General features: G+C 37.5%; 1 protein-coding gene and 1 pseudogene across 3 annotated transcripts; both read right to left on the bottom strand.

Annotated features, from left to right (window-relative positions):
- Nucleotides 1–3422: 3422 nt before the first annotated feature.
- LOC110725758 lies at nt 3423–5856 on the bottom strand (annotated as a pseudogene).
- Nucleotides 5857–6935: 1079 nt separating this feature from the next.
- LOC110729824 (probable UDP-N-acetylglucosamine--peptide N-acetylglucosaminyltransferase SPINDLY) lies at nt 6936–24848 on the bottom strand. Of its 3 annotated transcripts, none has more exons than XM_021909602.1 (18): nt 24547–24848; nt 23535–24012; nt 20031–20192; nt 19772–19947; nt 19289–19364; nt 18176–18304; nt 17313–17432; nt 17134–17202; nt 16976–17057; nt 16223–16317; nt 15453–15517; nt 13979–14177; nt 13614–13808; nt 13169–13263; nt 12907–13042; nt 12580–12797; nt 8746–8873; nt 6936–7920 (listed from the first exon to the last, which is right to left on the bottom strand). In XM_021909602.1, exons 2-18 carry the CDS (start codon nt 23952–23954, stop codon nt 7526–7528), a joined length of 2760 nt encoding a protein of 919 aa, XP_021765294.1. In that variant the 5' UTR covers nt 23955–24012; nt 24547–24848; the 3' UTR covers nt 6936–7525. The 3 variants fall into 3 exon arrangements, with proteins under 3 accessions (XP_021765294.1, XP_021765301.1, XP_021765293.1); XM_021909609.1 differs by having other exon boundaries at nt 23535–23981; XM_021909601.1 differs by having other exon boundaries at nt 23535–23971.
- Between the last annotated feature and the right edge of the window lie 1977 nt (nt 24849–26825).

The raw sequence follows: 26825 nt of genomic DNA, 5'->3' as shown, positions 1-26825 counted from the left end.
GAAAAAATATCTTTGAACTCTTTCAGCAGTTGGAGCAAATTTGCTCCGAAATTTTCAAAAGCAACCGTCCCAACTTTGACGGTTCTGTCAGGCCGGCTGTCATCTAGGACGACATCAATGCTCTCACCTGCTGGCTGGGGTCGGAAGTCGTCCGACCTTTTCCCGATCAGTGATTGCTATTGTTTTTCTTTTTTGACGGGGGCCATTTGGTCCGCCTTTCGCTTTTTGCCGGCTGCTTTGGGAGCAGGCGCGGCTTCCTTGTCATCAAGGTCGATGGGCTCCTCAGTATGGCCGGCTGCTATTGCATTCGGCTTGACGTCTGAGAGGTAGCACTCCCTAGCCGTCTTCTGGTCCCCGTTCAAGGCGCCCACTGACCCGTTATCCCTCTCGAACTTAATCAGCATGAGGGATGGGATGATGACCGACTTGGACTCGTTGAGGGTAGGACGGCCCAGAATGAGGTTGTAGGCGGTAAATTCCTCGACCACCAAAAATTTAACGACCATGTGTCGTCCTTCCCCCTTCTCTCCTAGTCGGATGGGTAGGTCAATCCTTCCCACCGGATGCACTACTCCTCCCCCAAAGCCGACTAGGGGGCGATGAGAAGTCTTGTGCATGCTGCTAGGCTTGTACTTGAGCTTTGTCAAACACTGGTAGCTGATCAGGTCAGACGAGCTCCCGGTATCAATTAAGATCCGGCCAACTCGTTGATTGGCAACCTTGTATTCGACGACGATAGGGTCATCATGGGGCCGCCTGACCGTACCCCGATCCTTCTCAGAGATGAAGACCTCAGGGAAGGTGTCTTTCGACGCCTGGCCCTCATCCTCTGGGTTGGATAGTTTCTGGATGTTATCCTTGGTACCTTGAATGGTAGGACCTCCGCCTGCAAAGCCGCCTGCTATGGTGAAGATGTGCTCTTCATCAGTATCAGAACTCACAGCCGGCTTCTTTGAAGGTTGTCTATTGTTGGGTTTGGGGTTACCCTTGGACTTCACCAAGTAGGATGAAAAAGCCCCCTCATCAGCCAGACGGTCCAATAGCCGCCTGAGGCTATAACAACCATTGGTGTCGTGGCCGACATCCACATAGAAGTGACAGTATTTGCTCTTGTCACGGTTCTTGATAGAACTCTTCATAGCAGCTGGTTTTTCAAGAGTTAACCGGTCTTTGATCTCCATGAGGATGGAGGAGCAGTCCTTGTTGAATTCGTACTTAGGAACGTACGGTTCCAACTTTCTCTGTTTCTTCTGGGACGGCTGACCAGAGCGATCTGCCGGCTAGACTTCTTTTCTCTTCTTGCCCACTTCTTTTTTGGCCGGCTGGCAAGGCCGGCTATCTCTCTTGTCGGACCGTCTGGGCTCCGACGAGTGCTTGATGGAACAGAGCTTCGTCGCCTGTATGTAGGCTTCGGCTTCAATCAGTGCCTCTTGGAGGGTGGCAACCCTCTTACGGACCAGGTCAAACTTGAAAGTTGACCTGTCCTTCAGACCCTTGAAGAAGTCTATGTATGCAACTTCGTCAGACAGCCCCTGAATCTGAATTCTCATCAGATTGAACCGCCTGACATAGGACCGTAGTCCATCCTTGTCTCCCTGCTGAATAGCCCCTAGGTCGAGACTTGTCTTTTTGGCAGGGATGTTCATGGAGAAGTTGGACGCAAACAGGTATGCAAGCGTCTTGAAACTGTTGATGCACCCGGCTGGAAGGTTGCCAAACCATTGTTGGGCTATGCCCTTCAATGTAGTCGGGAAGCATCGGCACCAGGCGGCATCATCCAACTCCTGTAGGCACATGAGGTTAATGTATGCCATTAGGTGGTCTTCCGGGTTGGTGGTATCGTCGTAGGTACCAACCAACACATTTTTAACCTTGGCCGGCTGTGCTGCCTCGGTTATCTCCCGGAAGAAAGCCGAAGGCTGTTCCCCAAGGTTAAGCAGACGGAGCTTCCAGTCCATAGGTTGGACCTGATGTGCCGCCTGACCCCCAAAGGGGGACGGCTTCATGTATGGTGATCCATACGGCATGTATGGCTGTTGGGGCACATACGGAACCGGCTGGATGATGTGAGGGCCAGTACGTGCGGACATGCCACGTGACTGACTCCCTTGATGTGTTTCCGAGTGCTTCATTGAAGTATTGCGGAAACTGTCTGGGTAGGTCGACGTTGAAGCTGACCCAGACATTTGCTGACTTCTCTTCTCCTGGATGAACATCCGGGCGTCAGAGAAAGTCTTTTTGGACCCATCCGGCTGAACTTGCCAGATGGCCTTCCTTTGCCCTGATTTAGAGAAATGAAGTTTTGAGAGGTCGATCAGGGGCCCATCCGTCCCCTTGGGTTTGGGGTGAGGAGTAGGCACCCGGTCTTTGATTTGCTTCTTCCCAGAGGGAGAAGGCTTCTTTGCCGACTGACCCTTGTTTGAGCCAGTTGACTTCTTGATTATGTCCTTTCTCCTTTGAAACTCATCATGAATTTCATGAGCTCGTCTCTGGTGACGGGGGCTGTGCCCTCCACCGCCTGGGGTTGCCCAGCATTCTTGCCGCCTGGGTTTCTGGGACCAACTTTGTCTTGGCCTCGTTCCTTCTTTTCTTTGGAAAGGGTGCGCCTTGTTCGAAATGACCCGTCTAGGGCCACATAGGTGTCGACCTCGTAGTCTTCACCATTTTCATGGTCCGTATGGACCTCAGGTTCAGCCGTAGGCCGGCTACCTTCTGCAGGCGGTACGGTATCAGATGCCATCTCAGAAGTACTCTCCCCACAGACGGCGCCAGAGTTACAATTCTGGGAATGCGTGCCTGACGTCCGTACCTGCAAAACCACGAAACTCCGGTTGGGTGGAGTTCCGCCTCCAACGATCAAGTTAGTATGATTCCAGATGGGTAAAAGTGCGGAAGGTAATGGGCTTTTCTCCCTGATTCAAAGAGATTTCGCAATTAATATTGCTCGGTATTTGTGTATGTATTTATGAATGTTTCTGCATCCCCAATAAATGAGGAGTTTCCTCTATTTATAGCAGATGAAGACCTGCTCCCCCATTAGGGTTGCAATGTCACGTGCCAGCATCCGATTGGATCCCAATGGGCCTTTGAAGGGCTGCCACGTGATAGCACGACATTGGGCCACGTGGCATAGGGGTTTTTTACTCCAAACATCAACCATCATGTACTCAGTTTTAAGGCCTTCATGTAAATGATGTCTTAGTAACACTAAGGCTTTTGCCTTTTCTTGTTCAGTAAATGGTTTTTCAACCATCATTGCAGAAGTAAACAAACATGGATTCAGAGAAACAAGACCTGCTTATAAAATAGCAGTTTCTAAACTATCAGCTATAATAATCCACAATGATGTCCAATTGTTCATAGACCATTAACCTTGCTCATGACAAGATCCACATTTATAATTATTGTCGTCGTTTGTCCAAGGCCATGACCTTTGTGCGTGTAGCATGCTATCATCTGCCTAAATAAGCATACGGATCCCAAATTGTAGAGCAATGAATATGTATGGCCTGTGCTAGAAGTTCAAAAGGAGCATTGAGTAGTTGAGATGCTACACAGAGCTAAAACATTGAACCATTCTTTCATACAAGTATATCATTCAGCAATCATGTATTATTTGATACAATAGTGAAAATTATATTTTTGCAAACAATCTGAAAATGATCAAACATCTGGGAAAAAAAAAAAAAAACAACACACGTTTACACTGTTGAATTACATAGTTGTAAATTATATACATGACTATAATGTGAAAGCACAGAGTCTGCACATGATTCTATATTTTCCGTAAGATCATGGGGACGCCGTGTTGAGGTTGAAGGCTGGTAAGAAGGAACGGCGAATGAGAATAAGATGGTGACAGCTCAAACGAGTAATGTTGTAAGATCATTGCAAAAGCCATCTTCACTTCAAGCAGGGCAAAGTTCTGCCCAACACATACCCTTGGACCCCCACTAAAGGGGATGTAAAAAACTTGGCCGTTGGTTACCTTAGCTACACCTTCGGAAAATCTCTCAGGGTTGAATGCAGTGGCATCCTCACCCCATAGCTCAGGATCAGTATGTACAAGCATTGTCGGTACACAGATTTGTACTCCCGGTGGCAGCAAATTGTCCCCGACTTTGGTTGGTTTGTGGATCATACGATACATCAGAATCACAGGCGGGTATAACCTTAGGACCTCATTTATTATCATTGTCATCTGTATCAAAGTAGTCACTCTAAAGTTAGGATGGAATAGAAGCAAATAAGAGTTAGATCAGTATGCTGCTAACAGACTTCTGTACAAATCTAGAAACTAATCAGAAAGCCATCATCTGAATATTAGTACTTACAACTTTCAAGTTGTTCAAGCTGTTGAAATCTGGTTTGTTCTGCCAAAAACGCGTAAAACCTCCTCCCTAGCACGAGCTTGCCAGTCTACATGCTTGCCTAACATAACCATCATCCACACCAGCAAGCAAGAAGTTGTATCCCTCCCTGCTAGGTAAAAATCTTTGCACTCTTCAACTACCTCATCAATTGTTAGCCCGACATTCTTCTTGTTTCCATGTTCTTGAACTGCCTTTGAACTAGAGTCCAACAAAATCCCAAGCAAGTCGTCGTTGCAAGCCTCTCCCATCTCCATTTGATTCTCTCTTTTAGTGATGATATTGTTCATCAAAACTCGCATTTCATTATTGATTTCCTTCATCCTTTTATTCGTCTTAGTTGGCAAAAACCTACAAAGAAGGGCATGAAAATGAACATTTCCATATTCTATGTAGAACTCAGAAAACTGCAGATTAATACCAAGTGGACATACCTCAGTCCAGGAATGTAAACTTGCTGCAGTACTTTCATAGCAATTGCGATCTGCTCTTTTTGTAGAGTGAATATCTTCTTTCCCTCCTTGTAGCTGCTACCAAATGCCGCCCTTGAGATAACATCACCGGACAAGTCATCAAGGTGCGGCCACACATCTAGCTCACACGATCCGGTGGATGACACCATATCTTCCCATTTGTTGACCATTTCATTACAGCTTACATAGAATTCTCCTTGAAGGGCCTTCATCAAATCAAAGAACAAACAGGAAAAAATCAGTATAATTGGAATAGAAGTAAAAAAATAATATACTCCGTATCTTGTTTATTTCAGTTAGTTATAAGAGAAAGATAAGAAAGTAAAATAAACCTTGAGCTTCTCCAAATGAAACGCAGGATTAACGATTTTTCGGTGTTTAGCCCATTTCTGACCCTCTAATGCAACAATCCCCTTGACAATCATTTTGGCAAGAGGGTTTGCATTTGGCTTCTGAAAGTCTTCATATTTCGTCATTACTTCTTTTATCATCTGAAGTTCCATGATATTTATGCATGGTACAGGCCCAAACCATACAAAAGAGTTCTTTCCTGCAAAATTATCAGCATCAGAATCCAACAGTCAGAAATTTTGTGACAGTTAAGCAACAGTAATGGCACCAACTGTTAGTACTTAGAAGCAATACCGAAGTTCTTAACAATCTGATGAGTGAAGGGCTGAACACGAGGCACAATGTCATCAGAGATTCCGATTGGACTTGAAAATGCCTCCTTTGTCATCTTGGAACTCTCCTTCATGTCTCCATACAACAGGCGATAAGGGTTACCGGAAAAGCCTTGCTTCCTTAGTTGCTTTTCCAGCTGCCTTGGCCTTAACCAAAGCCAATTTAGTACCCTCCATGATATCGAAACAAGCAGCAAAGCGAAGGAAGTTGCTAACAAGGCTATTATAGTACTCATCTTCAACTCAATGTGCTCTTAAATGAAGAAATAAAAGTAGAAAAAGATTAACAGAATTGAAAGTTTGCTTGCTGTGTTCAGTGATTCTGCTTGGGAAGAGAAGTTTATATCCCTTTTTATAACAAAAAAAAAAAATGTAATAAGATTGCACAATATATTTGTAAACACAATACAAGATCCTGCTAAAATTTAGTCCAATATTGAATGAATGTACAAAATGAGAACATAAGATTTGATTTATTGTTATTGCTCTGCCAATTATCAGATATTGTTTTATCAAATCATCAAGAAATATATGCATGAGCTCAATATATGTAAACAAAGATTTGGAACGTAAAATCGAGTTGAGTGATGAAATTAAGATTATTCTAAATGGACCTAGAACAAAAGTCACAAAAATCACAATCCGATTGCAAAACAGATTTAGATTTTGTTTAAATTATCTAAACATGATATATACTACGAGTAGATTAATGTACGTAATTAAAAAATATTGTATCATATCTTTGATTATGATAGGTTTGAACAAATTGCAACTAATTCCACAAAGGGGGATGTTTGTTGCTTGGTCAATGGCTAAGTAGTACGGAGCACATGATGACATGAGCAGCAAATATATTAATTTGTCGAAATATATATATGATGGTCAACTGAATGTGACGGACTGACGGGAAACAGATTATATACCGAGGTTGAGGTTGAGGTGGTGGAGTAGTGGTGTCGGTCTCTACCTCATTTTCATATGGTGTAAGGATCAAATTTCATGGGGCTCATATAAGGAATTTTTCTTATTTCCTCCCTCCCTTAGATGAAGTTCTTTAACCTTAAATACCTGTCTAATTAAGGTCGTACAAGAGTAGAAGACTAGAAGTCCTTAAAATTCCTGGAATATTTGAAAATATTATTAGCTGTAAATAGCTTGTCAAAAAAAAAAAAAAAACGTAAATTGTATTAGGCTACAATGAATAAGAGTATAAGACCATGAATGACACAGGGTACTTACCATGTATTTGACATACTTGATTAAGTGGTAACAAAGTTTAGGTTTCACGATAAAAGCCCTGTATAATTTACTCAAAATATTTGACAGATCCAGTATTAGCAACAGCTTGTAAATGCTGCATCAATTAGTCTATTACCCGAAATAAAGGGAAAAAAAACATTGAGATCGAGAAAGTTAAGGTAGCAGCTGAGCAGCTTGAATATGCAGATGAATAAATCACACGTTAAGAATGTTTCATACAAATCTATATCAAGCCAAGAGGTATCCAACGTTTTAAGTGGATATCCAAGAGTAACATCTCAATAAGCAAGCACTACACTGATCTATTGATTTAATGCCTATACATTCTGTAACATTTGCTTACATAAAAACCACTCTATCCTCCAAAAACCTAATCGCCAGTCGACCAATCAATAATACACTAATACAATTCTAGTAACAGGGTAAGGATATTTCTTGATGCACCCCCAAGACACACAATAAGCCAGAAGGGTGGACGAATAATCAGAACCGGACCTATTAACTATCTGTCAACCACCTGTGGGTTGACATAATACTAGGACTTCAGCCATACCACATAAATCATCCTCACAACCCAAGTAAACCCTGATACAAGGTGCAGCCCAGATCGCATCACTTAACTCCAACAGTCCATGATGCTATGATCCTTTGGTCGTTGCATGACTCCCAAAATATTGATCACATATCATTGCCCCATCCACGGGAAGAGAAGATATTCAAAATTACTATATGCCATTGTTCAACTAACAGCTCCATTTTCTTCGGAGGTGGCAAGACTCAATACGGGTGGTGGGGGGACTGGGTTGAAAGCATTTGTCTTGAGAGGAGAATCGTCTTTTGAGGTTATGACTTTCAATGGCACAACACTAGCCTCTTGAGAAACAGTTTCCTGCTGCTGCTGTAACATTTCAAACCGTTTCAAAGATGGAACATCGCCTTTACAGTACCTGCGCCAAATGTTTCGATATACTTCCTCTAAACCAAGAGTGAAATTCGCTCCGTCGCAGACTGGTGACTTGACCATAAGATCCCGCAAAGTCATCCTTAAATTCGAGAGGGCTGTCACATCTGAAGCCAACTGAATTGCCAGCTGAACATACTGATCTTCAGTCTTGGCAACCAGATTACCTAACCCTGCATGAAAAGAGGCAAGCAGTTTTAATTTGAAACACCAAAAGATAACTTTACCTATGTCCATCGAGAGGTTCTTTTTTCCATATAAAATTAATAATTTAGTAGAAAGTGCAACATTTTGGAATGTTATTTTATTCCCCTGAACACTTTCTGGGAAATGGCCTTTACATGCTTTGCTGACACTGTAAAACGTTTACTTCCTAGGTATACATGTAGAAAGAGTGACTTATGTGTGCAGGGAGGGGGAGGCACTTTTGATGTGATTGTTTGGAAATTTCCTATTCTTAAGGAAGTTCCACTTCCCCCATCCACACTAACTATAGTCAACCAAACAACTCAATGAGCAATTGAAGTATAGCTTGAACAGCTCTAAGCACTTTAACCCAAAAATAAAAATAAAAATAAAAAAAGCTCTAAGCACTTCCCAAAAAGTTTAGCTTCATCTGTCAAACACCAATAGCTGAAGCACTTGCTTAAAAGCAATAACAGCAATATACATGTGTGAAATTAAATTGGAACTTCTATACCTTAAAAGAAATAAAATAAAATAAAATAAACCAACAGACCTGTGATCAAGAATTTGATACTGAAACAACAGAACCAATAGAGATGACTCAGATAAGCATAAATTGGTATATAACAATTTGCTGGCTGCAGCTTTGCCCAAAGCCAATATAAGTGTCCATTCTTATGGAAGAGGTATCAATTACCACTTCAGTATTAGAAAAAAATTTTGGAATTGCTGTAATAATTATGAAAATGATGAAATGCAGTAAATTAACCTGTAAAGAGAACAAATATGGAGTACAGGATGTAATATCTTACCGACTTTACTAAGGAGACTAACGCCAACATTATGAGCATGCACACTGCCAGCCATGGTAACACAAGGAACTCCCATGTAGAGTGACTCACACGTCGTGGTTGTTCCAGCATATGGAAAAGTGTCCAAGCTACATAAAGACAAGAGTATCAAGTATTAGATAAATTAAATGTTCCACAAAGGGAAAAAGAGCGTAAAGCCGCATATTATAAACATATAAAGAACAATTATAAGAAAAGCTTTAAAATGCTAGTGATTAACACAGCATGTGAGAGAGAGAATCAATGCAATTCAATTGAAAACGTTTGGGTAACAAACTTGACAAGCAAGAAATGCATTCATAATAAAACAAATCAGATAAAAATCTAATTATGTTTGCAGTGCTTCAATATAGGTGAACAAGAGAGATCAAACAATGAACATTGAATTGCCAAAAGGAAATAACAGGATACACTCAATTTGCAAGGAAAGTTGCCAAAAAGAATCAGAATTTGATTAATCGAATAATATATGGGGAACATTGAGTATAACTGTATGACCAATTTTAAAACATAAACAAAAACTCCATTTTTCATTCATTTCACTTTGGTCCAGAGGTACCTAGAACATAGTTTAGTTCCACTATCGCTACATGTGGGATATACTGCTCAAGTCCGTTAAACTAAGTAAACATAACTGGAAACTCAGGGTGCCTGGTCCAATTCAGTTCAACATATCGTATGCGTTCATTATGTGTTCACAGGGAGAGGGCATGAGCGAATATGGGCAAAGCTGCAGCTTTGCCCATATTCGGAAGCTGTTCAAAATAAATTGGTATATAGCATAACGGAAGCTCTTCTCACCACCCCCTTCACCATGGAGGTATGAACTTAGGGGGACGAGGTAGAAGAAGGGGGTGGTGAGAAGAGCTTCCGTTATGCTAAAAGTTTGAGAATGAGCATGGTTGATTCAGTATGTTGATGAGATGATATCTGAAAATACTTTTGTCTGTTTCAGGAGGAATGGAGCTGATAATGACTTTTATGACTTATGAGTACATTTGCATCCTTGTTCCAGAGGAGTGATCTTTTGAAGGTGAGAGATTTTAAGCAGATTAGCCTGCTCACTTCAAAAAAAATCCTTGCAAACAGAGTTGGTTTTGTTTTGACCTTGTAAGCTCAGCATGCTATTATAGAGGTTGATAAATTCTAGATGAGGCTCTTGTGACTGAGGAGGTGATTGATGATTTGATGGTGTTCAATGGAATGACCAGGAAAATAATGTTGTTGAAGTGGGCCTTGAGCAAGCGTATGACAGGGTACAGGCAAAATTTCCAGGATAAGGTGATGTGTGCAAAGGTTTTGAGCATGAGAGGGGGAGTAGATTCAAGCCTCAGTTTCTGTCTACATTCACTGGAGCAAAAAGGGATTGAAGCAGGTTCCATCTTCCTCTTTCCTTGGTTTTTATAGGTAATGATCCTTCAAATCTACAAGGAAGAGGTTGAGTAACCTTGAGCCCTTTAGGGTCAAAGTGGTAGGTTCAGTCTCTCATTCCCACTTTGCAGATCTCCACAAATCTAAAAATGTTCTTGCTGTTCTTCAAATGTTTAAAGTTGTTCTAAGGCTCAAGATTAATTAAGAGAAACCATCCCTTAGCAACCTTGTTTGCACAATAGATCAAGACCCTGCTCTGCTGGTTCCGTTGCTTCCCCTGCTAATTGTATGACCCAAATATTTTCTAAGCTATTATCTTGGAAACCCATAAGAGAAACCATGAGAGAACCTCTTTTTGGAACTCTGAGTTGAAACGAGTTTCTAAGAAGCCAACCAGATGAGAACGACGTAGTTTACTATTCTTCATAAAGGCACAGAAAGTACATAACTCTCATGCAGTCCTATTTGTCGAAAGTTTCTCTATAACACTTGTCTCTTCTCTATTAAGGGTTTAAGGATCAGGCGATGTTGCTAAAAGTCTTCTGTGTGGTATGTGTTATATTATTAAATCAAGATAGCTATCTAGTTGGATGAAATAAAATTCATAATTCCAAAGAAGGTAAGATAGATCTTGGAATTTGATACCCAAGGATGTTTCCTAGATCTGGGAAATAATAACACTTTAATGCCTGATTATTTAAAGCAAGTTTGGAAAAAAAAAAAAAAAAACTGTCTCCATAGGAATGGCAACAGGCACACATGCCTCTCAGACACCTTTTTTATTCCTTGACAGCTAAACTTGGTAGTTGGTACAGTATAAAGTCCATGGACTCCATTATAGGAATAAGATTTAGACTTTAAGAGTTATCCTGCATCTATAATTTCACCCTCATCTAAATCATCTCTGCACTTTACATAAAACTCTAATCTTTGATTACCAAATAAAAATGATGTATCATAGTGGAATCTATAGTCAAAGCCACAAAATTCTTGGATGTGCTATCTCAGGCTCCCCAAATAAGAGTATTCTGTCAACGTTTGTTTCACAATTTTGACAAATTCCCCATGTAACTTATAATAAGCATATGACAAACATCACTCTTCCTTTCTTCAACCTTTCAACTAAATTTGTAAAACCAAGGTCCCGAAGAAAATTAAGACATCAATAGGACAACATGATCAGAAAGGCTCAACACTAACAACAATCTGCAAAATTGAAGGCATAACAAGGGCTTATCTCCTGATGTTCGAGACTGCGCTCAAAATTCAAATAGTGGGAACATTGCACTCATCTGTTCTTGCATTGTGAATTTGTGATCTAGCTTCCTCTTTTGTGGAACTCATTTTTTGTGATAATGGGAGTTAGATAGAGTTGTTGACATATTTCTTAAAGTAAGACCCTGGGCCCAAAAGCTCCTAAAGAATTGAAACCGGAGAATAAAGCAAAGACAAGAGCATTATCAATCTCGCATTGGCAGGTCCAAAATGCCACTTTTAGGAGGCATGACAATTTCACCATTCCTAAGAAATTGTAGTGGAGAGCCAGCACAATTTCTGGGAATAAAACTTAAAACTGAAAGAGTGATAGTTTTTGTAAAAGAGTTGTAATTTTACGCCTTTATCTTTGGTGTAATAAAATTTTTACTCTTTATGATGACAATATATGGGGACTAGGTTTGACTAACATCTAGTGTGATTGCTTTTAGAGCACTATTGACCCTTTGTTTACATGTGTACTTATATTTTCTTGTATTTATGAATTATTTCACTTTCACCTAAATGCTTGAAGAAAAAAAAAAAAAAAAAAACAAAAAAAACCAAGCATTAAGGAGAAAAAAAAGAGTCTATAGGGTAGGGGATGGAAGTATCCACATTAGGTTGATTAAGAACTGAAATATTTTCAATGCCTCTAATAGCAATTTAACCTAGTGTGAACAGGCAGTCATAAGCTGATGGACATGCTAATATAATTATCTTAACCATAGAGAGTTGGAATCTATCTCTAGTAGGACCATCACCGTACTATCAAACTTACTGTCAATGTCATTACTGTGCAGATGTATTGTCTAAAAGTAGCAGCATTACTCAAAGCCTGTGCTGTCCTAATGGTCCACGAGAATGTACAAGGATCGCAGTTTAACCCCCCTCCCCCCCCCCCCCCCCGAGGTGAATAAGCTCAGCATCACATATGAAAAAAAGGAAAGGAAGCATAATAATAGCTTGAATACTACAGACCACAACAGATAGCATAACTCCCTAATCAATACCAGAGACGCACATATCATGTAGAGAAAAAAAGAACAAGTTGTTTTATACACTGCACATCAATGATATAGAAAACATTATGCAGAGGTTGGAAGATGAGGTAAAAACATGGACACGCTTCATCATGTAAAACATATGCAAGAAAGTCTGGGCCCTTACCTTATGTCCATGAGAGCATATGCTTGCAGGTGATCATGGTTTAGAAGAATCAAGGGTAATAAATCAACACGTACAGGATCCACTCCCAACTGCTCTAAAGTGGAAAGAAATTTATGTCTTATACTGTCGCAACAAAAGGGTTTGCATTTCACCACTAAACGTGAGTTTGGTACATCACACAAAATTCTAGCCCAAACTTGCAAAACTTTAGGTGTAATCTGAAAAGTAGGCAGAGAGAAGCATTACTAATGATGCATTTCAAGATACATGGCTGACAAATTCAAATAGACAGGAATGCACTCATTTCCAAGGATAAGAAAAACATACCTTTGCTAAATTGTTAAAGCTACCAAAAGTGACGAAGCCATTACTTAGTGCTGGAGCCGCAGAAACAGTGCCAGCTTCTGGAGAAGGTGTGTAACATAGAAACGAATCTGGTAGTCGAACTAAATCCTCAACATGCCTGTCATCGACAAGTTAGTAAGTACAGTTCTTAGTAGCAGGCTTTGCCACTACCAAAGGAAAAAGGTAACATGTACAATACAGCACAAATACATCCAGAGAAAAGCGAGTGTTAAGCCAGACATACTTCTGTTTTGTTTCCGGGGGATCAGCCAGTGCATCAGTAATTCTGTAGTCAATAGTAGGTAAGCCAGTGGTATTTGGGTAGCCAATCCAAGTCACCTGTAACCCAGATGGAAAATGAAACAATTGAAGATGAAATCACTATTAACATTAATGTAAATTATGACACTGTAATTTTCGCCTATATAATAAACCCCCAAACATATAGCAGTTACCTACCATAATAGGATCCTTCTATCCCCCAGCCCAAAGTTCTTTAATAATAAACATTATTTAATGCAAACCATTAAGAGCGTGAAATTTAGTTCATTTATTATCTCCAACAATAATAAAGTCATCAATTGATTAGTAAGAAGCTTCAGAAGGTCATAATCATAAGTCCTCGTATAACATAAGAAAATCAAAAACCATCATGGGGAGCATTTAGAGCATGTTTCTCTCAAGCTTACCTGCAACGGAGCAGGTCGACAAGCCATTGTTCCCAATTTATTATTCGCTGTATGCCCAGTCAGTTCTACAAAAATATCAACCTTGTCTTCTCTGACCATTTGAGCAACCTTTTTCTCATCTATTCCATATATATCTCTCCAGACTCCACCCTTTTTAACTACTTTCTCTCGAAATCTCAAAGTTTTGGCATCTGCCTGCAGAAACAACATGAGCAAAGAAATCAGGCAAAACATCAATGGAAACGATTATCAGAATTTGGCCAGGGAAAATGCTTCACCACTAATTCAAGATGTCCTTGCAAATAAAACAGAGCATCACAAGAAGCCAAAGAATATTTTTTTAAGTAAACAACATGAAAACATACCTTCACAACTGCTGAGTAAACAATCACTTTGTAGCTAGAGTAGTCATGGTGTGCTAGCGGTGCTTCGATAAAATATGATACGGAGTGGGTGAAAAAATCAGGGGAAACATAACCGACAACAAGAGGTCTCTCAGGTTCCTTTGGATTGTCCCATGATGTATACTGTGGATACAGCCTCGTGAACCGCCGACCCCAGTCTCTGCAGAAGCATAGCTCAATTCAGATGAAGCAGAACTGAAAGCAAAAGCTTACATATTCTGGCATATGATACTTCCCTACCCTAGTACCTTTCACTTTAAGTGCAAAAAATCCATTGAAACAAGGAGAATTCCGGGGGGGTTAAAAAACTAACTGAAATAAAGCACCCCCAAACTGAATAAAAAAAAAAAAAGGCATGCCAGTGAAAACCTCATGAATGAGCCTGAAGTGATGAATGAGCCTCATGAAAACCACGTGGTCCCACACAGATGCTGAGCAGCTGAGTCAAGTGCTCACTCGCTCGTGTATTTTAAGGTTTTAGAGGCATGTGTTTACTCCAAATCTTGGACGGTTGTCAGATTTCAATTTCTAAGAATCTCCAACTTTGTACTTGACCTCTTCACAATCAGAAGGAAAATATCTTTAAAACTAAGTATCCTTATATCAGTTAGTTATAGTAGCCCCACCTTTAAGCTTAAAAATCACTTAATTTGATGTGCTTTACATTGACCATAGAGGATAGTTATAATTACCATTACACCACTGATAGGTAAGAGGTGATATATTGGAAGTCTAAGCAGATTACTTTTAGCTAGAAGATAGAGTTACTCCAGCCACAATATCTTGGGAAAAATTCCCTTCAATTGGAAATAATGGTGAATGGTCAGTGTCCCTGTTCCCAATACCTAATATGTGGGACGACTTCCTTAAATAACCCTTTAATCCTTTGTAACAGGATTTATATATAGGGTAAATAAAAAATAAAAAATAAAAAAAGGGTAAAGGGTTTCACAATAGTTACATCGTGTCCTGCATTTCCCATCATTCTTTCTAAACAGCCATTTCAGAAATCCCTATTATTTAAGGTGACTACAATTGTGTGTGACTACAATTGCCAGATGGGAGGTAGAAGTAATACAAAAATAAAAGGTACTTAATTCCAAAAGTACAGTGATCATAAACTAATCCTTGTAAGACATAAGAAGATTTTGTATTCAAAATAGTACAGTGATAATTCCAAGACACAGATAAAAGGTTTCTAATAACGAAACAAAAAAAAACTATGTGTCACATATGTAAACAGCATCTTGTCCCACACGAACACACACAAGAGTTCGACCTATTTGTTGTTAAGGAGGCGAGGAGAGTTGAATTTGATCTTTCATAATCACAGTTCTTTTATATTGAAAAAATATATATTGAGGCAATGATGCTTGAGTATCAAACACAACTAATTCAAAAAAAAAGCTAAGAATACTTAGAAATTAGCACAGACCTGTGAGCCTCGTATAGCTTGTCATCATCTCCTTCATTGATGTAGTTCATAGCAAGTAAACGATTCTGTAAGAAAATCAGATTACATTTAAGATGATATTGAATACTAAAGTCATGAAACAGAAGACAACTCATAAGATGCCTCATAACATTCTTAAGAAATTCCTTCCTCTTTGATCTTTTCTCTGGGATGAGTTCTAGAAATCTCATCCTTTCAAAATAGCAAACAAGTTGAAACTAAATGGAAGACAAGGCAGTAGAAGACATGAAACAAGAGCCCTGGATTTTCTAGCACAACTACAATTAGCTGAAAAACTGACTGATATAGCATGTCCACAAAACATAAAAATACACCATAAGCCCCCACAGTTGTACATAATTCACTGAAATAGACTCAACAGCTTCAAATTAAGAACCAGGGACCACATCTTACAACCTTAAGATGGGTACCTGTGCCATCCTGGATTTTTACAATTGGAAAAAAGTAAAATGCCTTCTCTCAATAGAAATACCCTCTATGTTATTCTCCCATAATCCCATGTTTAGCAGTTGGGATAATATGCAATTACAAATTAAAGACTACACCTAATTCTGGCATCTTATATACAAACATATGTGCATATTGTAGATGACGTCATTAATACACAACTAGACTTTTATTGGACCGAAAGAATTAACCTAGTTCTTCCCCACCAGGAGCTACATTATAATAGCTCCAACCCAAGCATTCGATTGTCGAGTTACATTTTCAGACAACTGGAAGAAAGATACCTGGCCTGCATTGCGCGAATCAGGATCTATCTTCAGACATTGCTCATAAGCTTCAATAGCACGAGAAATCTCACCAGCATCTCTGTATAGAACTCCTAAAAGTACCAATGCAGAAGAATATGTAACGTTCCAAAAAAAAAAAAAAATATCTACTAATAATCTAGTGATAGAAAAACAAATGCCAGAATACCTAAAATGAAAAAGATAACCCCCCCCCCCCCCCTCCCAACACACACACACACACAAATCAATTACCAGTTTTACAATACTGATGCAATATTAACTGAATTGCTACTTTAAAGTCCCAATGGAATATTCCTAGTTAGTTTTAAATACTGATTTTATAACTTTAAGGTCTATCAGGCACAATCTTACAAGACACATAAAAAGGAATGGAGGTAGAAAAAAGCACCATGTTTTCTTTACCCACTTTTAGCTTTCTATAATGGAATCTTTTGAAGGTACCATCAAAATCCAACCTAATCAAAATTAAAGAGAACTTCTGCTCTATGTTTTCCCTAAGTTTGAAAGGTAAAAGAATCATTAAAACCCAAAAAACTGTATCAACCCTCTTGTTGGTAATGTACTAACAAAACAGCATAACTCTTAAGCACTCTCAGTAACATTTCAGCAGGGTCTAATGTATAATAATCAAATTTACCTGTTTGTAAATAAATTAAGGTACAGCAATATGAGGCACAAATTTGAGATCTTAAATGGAATGTGAATGCACAACTATTTAACAGCACATACCTAAATTATTATATGCTTCAGCATAAGTGGGATTTGCTATTATGGCTTTTTCAATCATGCTAGCAGCAGCATCCATTTTACCCTGCATTAAGAGGAAAGACTCAATACCAAGTATTTATATGGTAAAATATTTAATATGAATTAAACATAATATATACCTGAACTGTATAAACAACACCAAGATTATTCAGAGACTGGGAGAAGTTTGATTTAATTGACAGAGCCATCTGAAATGCAGTAGAAAAAGATGTTTAATTTTATTGAGGTATTGATCATTGGCACTATGCCAATAATAAAACACAACAATTTTAAATGATGCACTTTATATTGGAGCTACCTGATAGCACTCGACTGCCTTATCAAGATTTTCACGATCTTTGTAGATAACCCCCAAGTTATTGCATGCTTCAGCACATTGAGGATTGAAATGAAAAGCAAGTTCATAGAAAACAATTGCCTGCAAAGAAAAGAGAATAAGTTTCCTCAAAATCAGGAGACTACATTGACAACAAAATCTCTCTAGAGGGAGAGCTACTCCTTCCAATACTGTTAGCACTCTTAGAAGCAACTACTTGCCTTCCAAAGCTACACCACTTCTATACTAATGTCTCCTATACTTTTTGTTGTTCACCTTGACCTTTTTTTTGTCTCGCAACAAGATTCCAAATGGGAAGAACAAAAAGGATCGGAGAGAGTACTATTTAATGACAGGAAAATTGGAAAGAAATAGAATGCCACGTGTCTCCTTATTGTTTTCCCTTTTTACCACGAGTTTTCCAGTTTTCAATTTCAAGCCCCACACTCTTCCAAATCCTTTCCCCTTCAACTCAAATGACCCTAATGCCCCTTCATGTTCTAATTTCACACTACATCATCATATCCCAATTCATTCTCTTTCCCCGTTGAATGATTCACTATCTAAGCACAAATTGGAATATAGAAGATATTTATAATTTCTAATATTATAACAGCTTATAACTTTTTTTTTTTTGAAGAAATAACAGCTTATAACTTTATTACTATCTTCAATGTTTTTCTGCATGGTCATATTACAAAGTTTTTATAAAAAAATAAAAAGTCACTTTAAGAACAAAACAAAAGCTTGTGCACCACATGGGGTTAAAACTAGTTTTATCAAGATGAAGTACATTTTAAGATGGAATAACAATTTCACACACACACACACAGAATGTAACTTACATTGTCAAACTTCAGCATTTCACCATATGCAACGCCAAGGTTGTACATAGCATCAGCATAATGCCAATTGTAGAACAGAGCTTTTTTATAATATGCTACACCTTGTTCAATGTCACCCTCTAGTTTAACCTGAAAGTGAATGTTTTGAGGAACTTAATTAGATAAAAATAAAATAAAAAATAAAAATACAATGCAGAGAAAAGGGAACAATGAATGGGTTTTCAGATACTCATGGAATCAAGTATATACAAATAATAACCAAAAAAACAGATTAGTGAAGATGCATCAATAATTTTTAAACTGAAGGTCAGCTACAGACCTACAGCTGAACAAGAGAGCTGTGAGGAAGAGGTAACAGACAGCATCAATATCCTTTTACCTTTTATGACAAGTAATAAGAAATTAAATTTGAAAGACGAAGACAGAAAAAACTCATCCCCTCAAGCAATTGTGGGGCATATTATCAACAAAATCAACAACAGTGATCCTCGTAAGCTAACACTTGATCTAGCTCTACAACATAAACAGGTAAGCTATTTCTTAACATAGGTTCGGTAAGGAAACCAAAGTTCATATTTCATATTTCAACTGCCTCCAAGGTTCACCAGCCTCTCTCTCCAAAATGTACAACACAAACGTTTTTAAAATATATATATATATATATATATATATATATATATATATATATATATATATATTTATATATATATATATATATATATATATATATATATATATATATATTCCTGTTAGCTGCAAGGTATATACAAAAGAAATAAAACTACATTATACTGAAACCTTTCCAGAATGCTCAAACTTAAGGAAAGCTTAAAGGGGATGATAACATAGTAGACTGAAGAGAAGTGATATAATCTTTGGGACAAAAGGAGTAGAATGTGAAGATCTAATCCAGGACCAGGAATACAATAAGGATCACTTTCAACTGAAACTTAGAGCACCTTATGTAACAAAAATAATGTAAACTAACACTAGAGAGCCCAAATGTCAATAACTACAAGAAATAAAAGCTTCAAGATAAATCACTATATAACATAAGAAACAATGATCAAAAACAATTATAAAACATAAGCTAAATGATGAACCACAACATACCTTTGTTCCCAAATCGGTCAATGCTATTGCCATATTATTCTTAGCAATCTCAAAATTTGGAGACACTGCTAAACACCTGAGTCAGACAAAGTAGTACAACAAATCAAATTATATACAGATTACATTAGGTACAGTTAAAACATTTACACAGTTGCGAAAATATGATCAGAAATACAATTTTGTATCATTATCGTAGTAAAAACCTAACAACATTTAAGTGCAACTCAAAGTTTATTTCCTATCACCACTAGTATTTATCCTGCTTTTGGGAAGCTCAATTGTATGCAGCCTTACCCTAGATCATCTATTTTTAGCAGATTTTGCCAAAGATCAACTACTGCAGAGATGCTACTTCTGTATAACTTCTTAAATCACTAAAACTTGTAGAGGAAAGAATCCTCGTGAATGCATGTCTTCTCGCAAGTTAAAAAGTGAAGATAAAACACAAAGACAGCCAAGCACATAGAGTCAGAGGAAGGCTACCTCTCATAACATGTAATAGCAGACTCCAGATCCCCTCGGTTCTTGTATATGACACCCATGTTGCAGAACGCTTCAGCATACATAGGCCTTTCTAGTGCTGCCTTTTCATAACATGTGAGGGCAGTGTCATATTGCATCATTTCGGAATAGACAACACCAAGGTTATAGTATGCTGGCTGCATATATAGCATATAAATGCTTAAACCAGTATCATTTGAAAATTGCATATGCTTTAAGAAAATAAATAAGGTACCCTTACAGCATAATGTGGATCTATTTTAAGAGCTTCATAGTATTTCTGAATCCCTTCTTGAGTGTTTCCAGCAAGCTTTAAGCTGGTCCCAATATCAGTCAGAACAATTGCTAAGCATTCTGCCGCTGGCTTATATGTTGGATCAGCTCTCAGAGCCTTTTGATAAGACTGTAAAAAGCACAAAATAAACATCTCAACGATAAATTAGAGCAAAGATAAGACCCAGATCTACTTTACGACAATCGCAACAAAATGCACTTGTTTTTCACATTTCATTGTTTACTATATCCAGTTAATGCAACACATAAGAATGTACCATATAAAGAGGATATATTATCCCCCCCCACCCTCCCTTACTTTAGGTATTAGAAAGGGTAGACTTACAACCCACATCATCTTGTGACACAATGCAAACGAGAATGACTTATTCAACTGATAGTTAGTAGTGGTAGTTGAGTGGAAAAACCTTTAACTAGGTTTATAAGAATATGCAGCAGTACTACACTACTACCCAAAAAAAAAGTACACACCTTTGGCCAAGTTGAACCAATTTGGAAATGCTACATCCAGAAAAGATGGTGACAGAGGAGATTATGCACTAAAGACGACTCCATACATTGTGTACCAGCACAGCCCAATAAAGATTCTAAACTTAAACGAGAATGACCGAGAGGGCAAACCAAAGCTCAACAAATTTTTTAATGTTAAAAGACTATAAACATAGTAAAACTGTCTAAGTTACACCCTCCACAGTGTTTGGCCTTTCACAGGCTACAACCTCTATAACAATAATCTACCATGCCTTTTAAAGAATAAACTTCTTCTATTTCTTTGAAGTTGAAAACAAGTGAGGTGGCACAATTTTAATATAAAAGAGAGAAAAAAGGAAAAGGTGTGAGAAGATTAAGATCGCAATTAATTATGAAAATAAAGTTTGGTAAGTTGATTCATTGAAGGGGCATTGGCGCATTGCGACAGTTATACAGCTTCAAAATTAATTAAAACTGATTGGTTGCAATGTATATGACATTTCCGAAAAATGGAAGTGATGCAGCTATAAATTTGAAGCTACATGTAAGACTCAGATTTGATTATCATAATAAAAAGTACATTTTAGGGCTTCTAAAACAATTTGTCTCAATTCAAAAACATTTTGAAGATAAGAGAGAAATCTAAGGCACCCAAGAATCATTCCTAGTAAACAAGCAAGAGATCTAGTAATGTGGAACTGTAGATACCTGTAGAGAAGCATAATCTAGGAGTGATATTCTTGTTAGTGGAACCAGTGGATTCACTAATTCACACTACAAATGTATATTTCATCCATGATAGTCCAACTGAATCAATTTTAAAAATACAAAGAATTCTGGATTAATTGACGAGAAATAAATTTTAATTCTGCATGTTTTTTGTCGCAATTTCCTAAAGTCACCACTACTCATCAGTTAACTGGACTCCACGAGTATCATAGCTCCAAAATGAAAGAGATAAGACTGTCATATAACCAGGTATATGTATGAAATCTTTCTAAATTATTGTTAAGCTCATACAAGTCTTACAAGACTAAAGTGATCTATTAGCTTACAATTAGAATCTAGCAAAAAGTAATGCTAGAATAAATATATCAAAATAAATTTTGGACAAAAGGTCATGCCAAATAGAATATGCCAGCATTGAAATAGTGCATACTACATAGTTACGTGGTAAAACTATTAGACAATGAAAATAATTACTACGTAGTATATGTTAAGCATCATTGGGTTAAAAAAAATTATTAAAAAAAAAATAAAAAAATAAAAAAATAAATATCAGTGTCACAACATGAAAATATAAGAAAACGAACCAGATTTACTACTAGTCTCCTCAGATTCTATTCTCTAAATTGGTTGCTTCTATCAATCCTTGCAATTGCAAAAAAGATCCTTATGGAAAATAAAATAGAAACAAAAAAGAGATAAACCTAGTAAGAGATGAATGAAGTGTCAAATTGAGAAACAACAAAAGTAGTCCTCAACTAACTAAACAATCACAACTACTAGTAAAACCCGACCACAAAGGGGTTCCTAAGTTCCTAAAATTCCAAGTAGCATCACCACGAAATCCCCCCTCCCAATAAAGAAAAGAAATAAAAATAGGAGTCAACAAACAATCACTATCCTGCAGCATCTAGGTCCTTGGCATCCTTCAGATAGATGCTTAGGTAGGACCACTCCTAGTGTTTCATTCCGAGTGTTTTGCCATATCAACGTAGAAAAGACTCTATTCTAATGGTTCGAAAATCTCACAGCCAATAGACATTGGGGATAACTAGAACATAACAATCAACCACTAATGTTTCCCCATTCTAGCAAGTAATATGGAGTAGAAATGTAAACAATAAGATTTACACCATATTACATCCTTCTCGTGCTATTTCGCCCACTCCATTGGACAATTAAAAATGTCAGGTTCTCATAATGAAATTTCAATATTCTCCAAAAGAGAATTCACTTGTAATTGCTTGCTTTTCATTTGAATACAACTTCATTTAGTAAATGCCAAAAATGACATACATTTGTAAGTAGGGCATTCATATCCAAGTATCATACTCATATGAATTCTAATTCTTCTAGCCTGTAACAACTAAGCAACATGCAAATGCTGATTTTTGTCAATTGCCATTCACCTATCTACAATCTACCAGACGATGGTCAAAATTTTAGTAGCAATTAACATATTAAACATACGGATAACAAATGTTTATAAAAGCAGATTCTAATACAACAAATAATCCCTTGACATAGCCAGGGTCTCAGGAATCCAAAAACAGACAAAAAAAATATATACAGGAGGAACCATTTCTTTGGATACATAACAAAGAGATAGGTAGAAAAGAAACTAATTTATGTCACCCGTGAAAAAAAAGAGTGCAGGATGTCACCCATGAAATAAAAAAAAGGAATGCAGGAGAATGTCTCAATTTATTTTTCATAGTTCATTAGGTCAGGAAAAATGCAAAAGGTATACAAGGATAGATGTGTCTTGATTCCAAAAGCACTCGTGAGGAGTAGAATCATTTATGGTTGACCTATGGGCTCAGAAAGCTTCAAAATTCATATTGTTGGTTTATGCAACATCACTAAAGATTGGAGGCAGGAGCCGACATCTTATTCTCCACGTCAATGCTCAACAATTTGCTATCCCATAACTTCAAGTCCCTTACTTTTTTGAGGTCCTCTTAGCATTTCAGAGTACTAATTTACATAGTTTGGCCTGTTCATGTTTATAAAGACTTCTAAAGTAGCCAAAATAAAGAAGACTAACCAATTATGCTCCCTCAACCATAAATAATTAATGATGCATTTATCTGATCCTACACCTTGTATTATAAGCTATGCTACACACAGTTATATCATTGCTATACAACCAACAAGCCACCCAATACATGAGCATAATCCACCCTACTATATCATAGATTCATAGCTATAATACAGCTCAACTGTTCAGAGTGAAGCAACATAAGAAGCATACCTCAGCAGCATCTACCAATCGACTGTCATCCTTGTACAAAATACCACAATGCGTAAGGGCGCAAGCATTGTTAGGATCAAGTCTTATTGCTTCGGAGAAACTCTCAAAAGCAAGCCTTCCCTGGTTTTGCATTTGCAAGCATATCCCTTTTCCTATAAAAGCTTCTACATTCTCCTTGTCCTTGTCTAGTAATATTCCTTCATATATTGCCAAAGCCTCCGCGAATTTATTTCGGGTACGAAGAATGTTTGCATAAGAGAGACTATCCTTCACATCAAGTTCCTTTTTCAAACTACCATTACAAATTGGAGACCCTGACCCGTTTTCCGTTGTTGGACAAGATGCTTTCAGAAAACCATTCTCACATGGTGGTGATTGCTTCTCAGAACTGTTATCAACCAGCTTTTCCATCCAAGCCATACAAATAATCCTGATTTCTGGAAAGAACTAACAACGTCGATTATTCGAAACGACTTTGCTGCATTATGTATATACAATCAATCAAACCCAAACAATAAACTAAATAATCCTTAAATAGAATAAATACGTAGTACTTCAGAATCAGCTACATTTCACAATAATTCACAGAATTGAGAAAAAACACTATAAACCCATTATAGTGAAAGCAGAACCAGCGCTTAAGAAAGAGTTTGAAAAGCTGGCACGTCTTAACTTGGCTACGAAACTCTGCCATACTGGTAAACCTTATCCTTATGCTCGTTCCACTCGTTAGCTTCGGTAACAGGAGTTTGATCGAGGTCGGATTTAGGAATAGCAACGGGAGATAGTAACCAAAATCACTTCACAAAACACAAAAACCCTACTTTCGTAACATACTGAATCACAAAACAGCTAAAATTTGTCAAAATAGTAATAAAACCCCAAAACCCATCAATGGCAAAAACAAAAACATCAAAAGGGGTTATTTTTCCCGCTTAAATTATCAAAAAAAAAAAAATGAATACAATTTAGGAAACAATCACTGCTAAATAGAATTGAAAGAAAGACTTACATGAGGAAGAAAGGGGAAATTAGGGATTTGAAAACCACATTCGAAGCAACCCAACCAAGTGTAAGTAGTATTATTGATGATGAGATAGAAAGAGAAAGAGGTGGTAAAAATAGGAGAGAAATTGATGGGAAAAGAGTGGGTCCCACCTCTCTGTTTTCTCTCTCTTGTTCAAAGAACACTCCCAGAAACTGGAAAAGTATCAGAGAAGGGAGTATTTTGGAAGGGGGAAATGGCAATAAAAGTCAGTTGGGGAAGAAAAAGCTTCGCAAACGGCAACGAAGCGTGTAAATTGTGCGATGACATGTTGGTGGGAATGGTTCTTGACCCAAACCCACTTAAATTTCAGGCTCGATTTCTTGTGAGCGGGTTTGGAACAAAACAACGATTCAATCATAGTTAGATCATTATAATTGGGCGTCAAATTATTGGGGTTACAATGTGGGATTTGAGTCAATCCTAATCGAGTTTAAGTCGTGCTAAAATATTCTAGATCAGGTCACTTTCAGGTTACCACCATACTTAAAAACCCTAAAATTTTCTTTGTTCTCTCTCTTTAAACCTAGCCACCATAATAAAACTTAGGGGCTGCCATCGATTTTTATCGATGGTAAGCTCCAAATTCTTCTTTAATTTAATATTTTTAGCAAATAAAGATCACCAACAGTATGGTGATTATAGTCAGTCCCTCCATGTAGGGTTTAGTATTGTTTGTTTGTTTGTTTTAGTGTGTGCAGGGATACAAATTTGGAATATTCGTCTTGCAAATTTGTGGAATCGCGAGTCTGTTGGTATAGTGGTACATATTTAGAAGATTCGTCTTGCAAATTTGCAGATCTTGATGACCAATCAAGTTTTATCAATTTTGCGACTATACATCAATGGAGCTCTGACAAGAATGATGCAAAGATATCTAAAATTATCCAGGAGTAGTTCAGAAGCGATGCTATTAGTTTAGGGGTGTTTAATTCTTGTATTGAAAAAATTTAGATCTTTTAAGGGATGATTGTAAGTGTTGAATGACTATTTTTATTTAATGAAATCCCCCCTTCCTATTCCATTCAAAAAAAGAAAAAAAAAAGTCACTTCCAGGTTAAGTTGGGTCTATTCATATCGAGTTATTTTTAATCTCTACACCTACAAACCCTCTAATTTTGTTGTAGTAGTGTCATCTCAATCTGCCAAATCATAAAACGTTGTTCACCCTAGCATGTTTTGATCAATGGCAAGCATTTCAATTGCACAATTACTTGTGTTCCTAAGATGTGGCACACTCTCTTTGTTGATTTTTATTACATAAATAATATCATCATAAAAAAATGAAAGCATGTTTATTTAAAGGGATAAAAAAAAGGAGAGATAGCGTCATAGGGATGGAGGGGTGGGGTTTTGATAAATATTTTAATATGTATAAGGGGTTAGGGATTATGAAGGGAAGGGGGATGGGATAAAATTGGCTCTTATTCTTCTATTTCAGTGCTAAGGGGGTGTTATAAGAGGGAGGGATAAGGTCATAGGGATAAGGCATAAAAAAACCCTTTTACCTTACTAAGGAGAAAAAACATTTGGAAGGAAGAAAATAATGGAGGTATTTTAGTAAGTTTATTCAATATTCTAATCATATTCTCTACCCATTCCAGACAAGGGATAATAAATATATTATTCTTATCTCTCATATTTATTCCTTATACCCTTATCCCTACCTCTTATTCTACTTATCCCTATCCTTCTTGTCAAACGCCCCGTGAGAGATTAAAAATACTTTTATACACACATGGTTAGAATAAGTATGCCTAATTTTTAGGTGCTCTTTGTTCTTGTAATTTCTTTTCCTCCTAAAGATTGAAGAACTTTGGGATGAAAGGAAAAACCGAAAAAGTAAACCAAAATTTCATTTGTTTGATTTGATTTTATAAGCTATACTCTACGAATTTCAAAATGATGTATTGTAATATTGATTAAAAAGCTCAAAATTTGACTACAAATTTTCACTAACATGCAAGGACAAACGTAATCAAGTGTAGTCTTGTTAAATTGTCTCAATATGTAGTTCCAAAAAGTACAGTTGTCCTATATATTAGGTTTTACACTTTTCATTTATAGTTGTCCCAAATTAGTTCTTAAAATTCCTTTTTAGAAAAGGTCTCATTATTATTTTAATACATCTCTCTTTCCATTAAAAAAAGTCAAGTCCCACCCCTCTCTTACACATTTATTAAAAAACATCCTACTATCTAACTATCTTCTATCAAAATATAGGGATGTCAGCGTGGCGGGTCAAG

The sequence above is a fragment of the Chenopodium quinoa genome, unplaced genomic scaffold, assembly GCF_001683475.1.
Source record: "Chenopodium quinoa cultivar QQ74 unplaced genomic scaffold, ASM168347v1, whole genome shotgun sequence".
Classification (NCBI taxonomy): Eukaryota; Viridiplantae; Streptophyta; class Magnoliopsida; order Caryophyllales; family Amaranthaceae; genus Chenopodium; species Chenopodium quinoa.
The sequence above is the reverse complement of the archived record's forward strand: the minus strand, read 5'-3'. Positions and strand labels throughout refer to the sequence as shown.

What these genes read in the sequence shown, in the direction of transcription:
- LOC110729824 (XM_021909602.1), bottom strand. Translation starts at nt 23,954, where the DNA reads ATGGCTTGGATGGAAAAGCTGGTTGATAACAGTTCTGAGAAGCAATCA. An exon ending in GTGTTGTTTATACAGTTCAG is followed by an intron (nt 17,058 to 17,133) that starts GTATATATTATG and finishes CTCTTAATGCAG; the next exon opens with GGTAAAATGGATGCTGCTGC. An exon ending in TATGCTCTCATGGACATAAG is followed by an intron (nt 8,874 to 12,579) that starts GTAAGGGCCCAG and finishes GTCTTTATGTAG; the next exon opens with CTTGGACACTTTTCCATATG.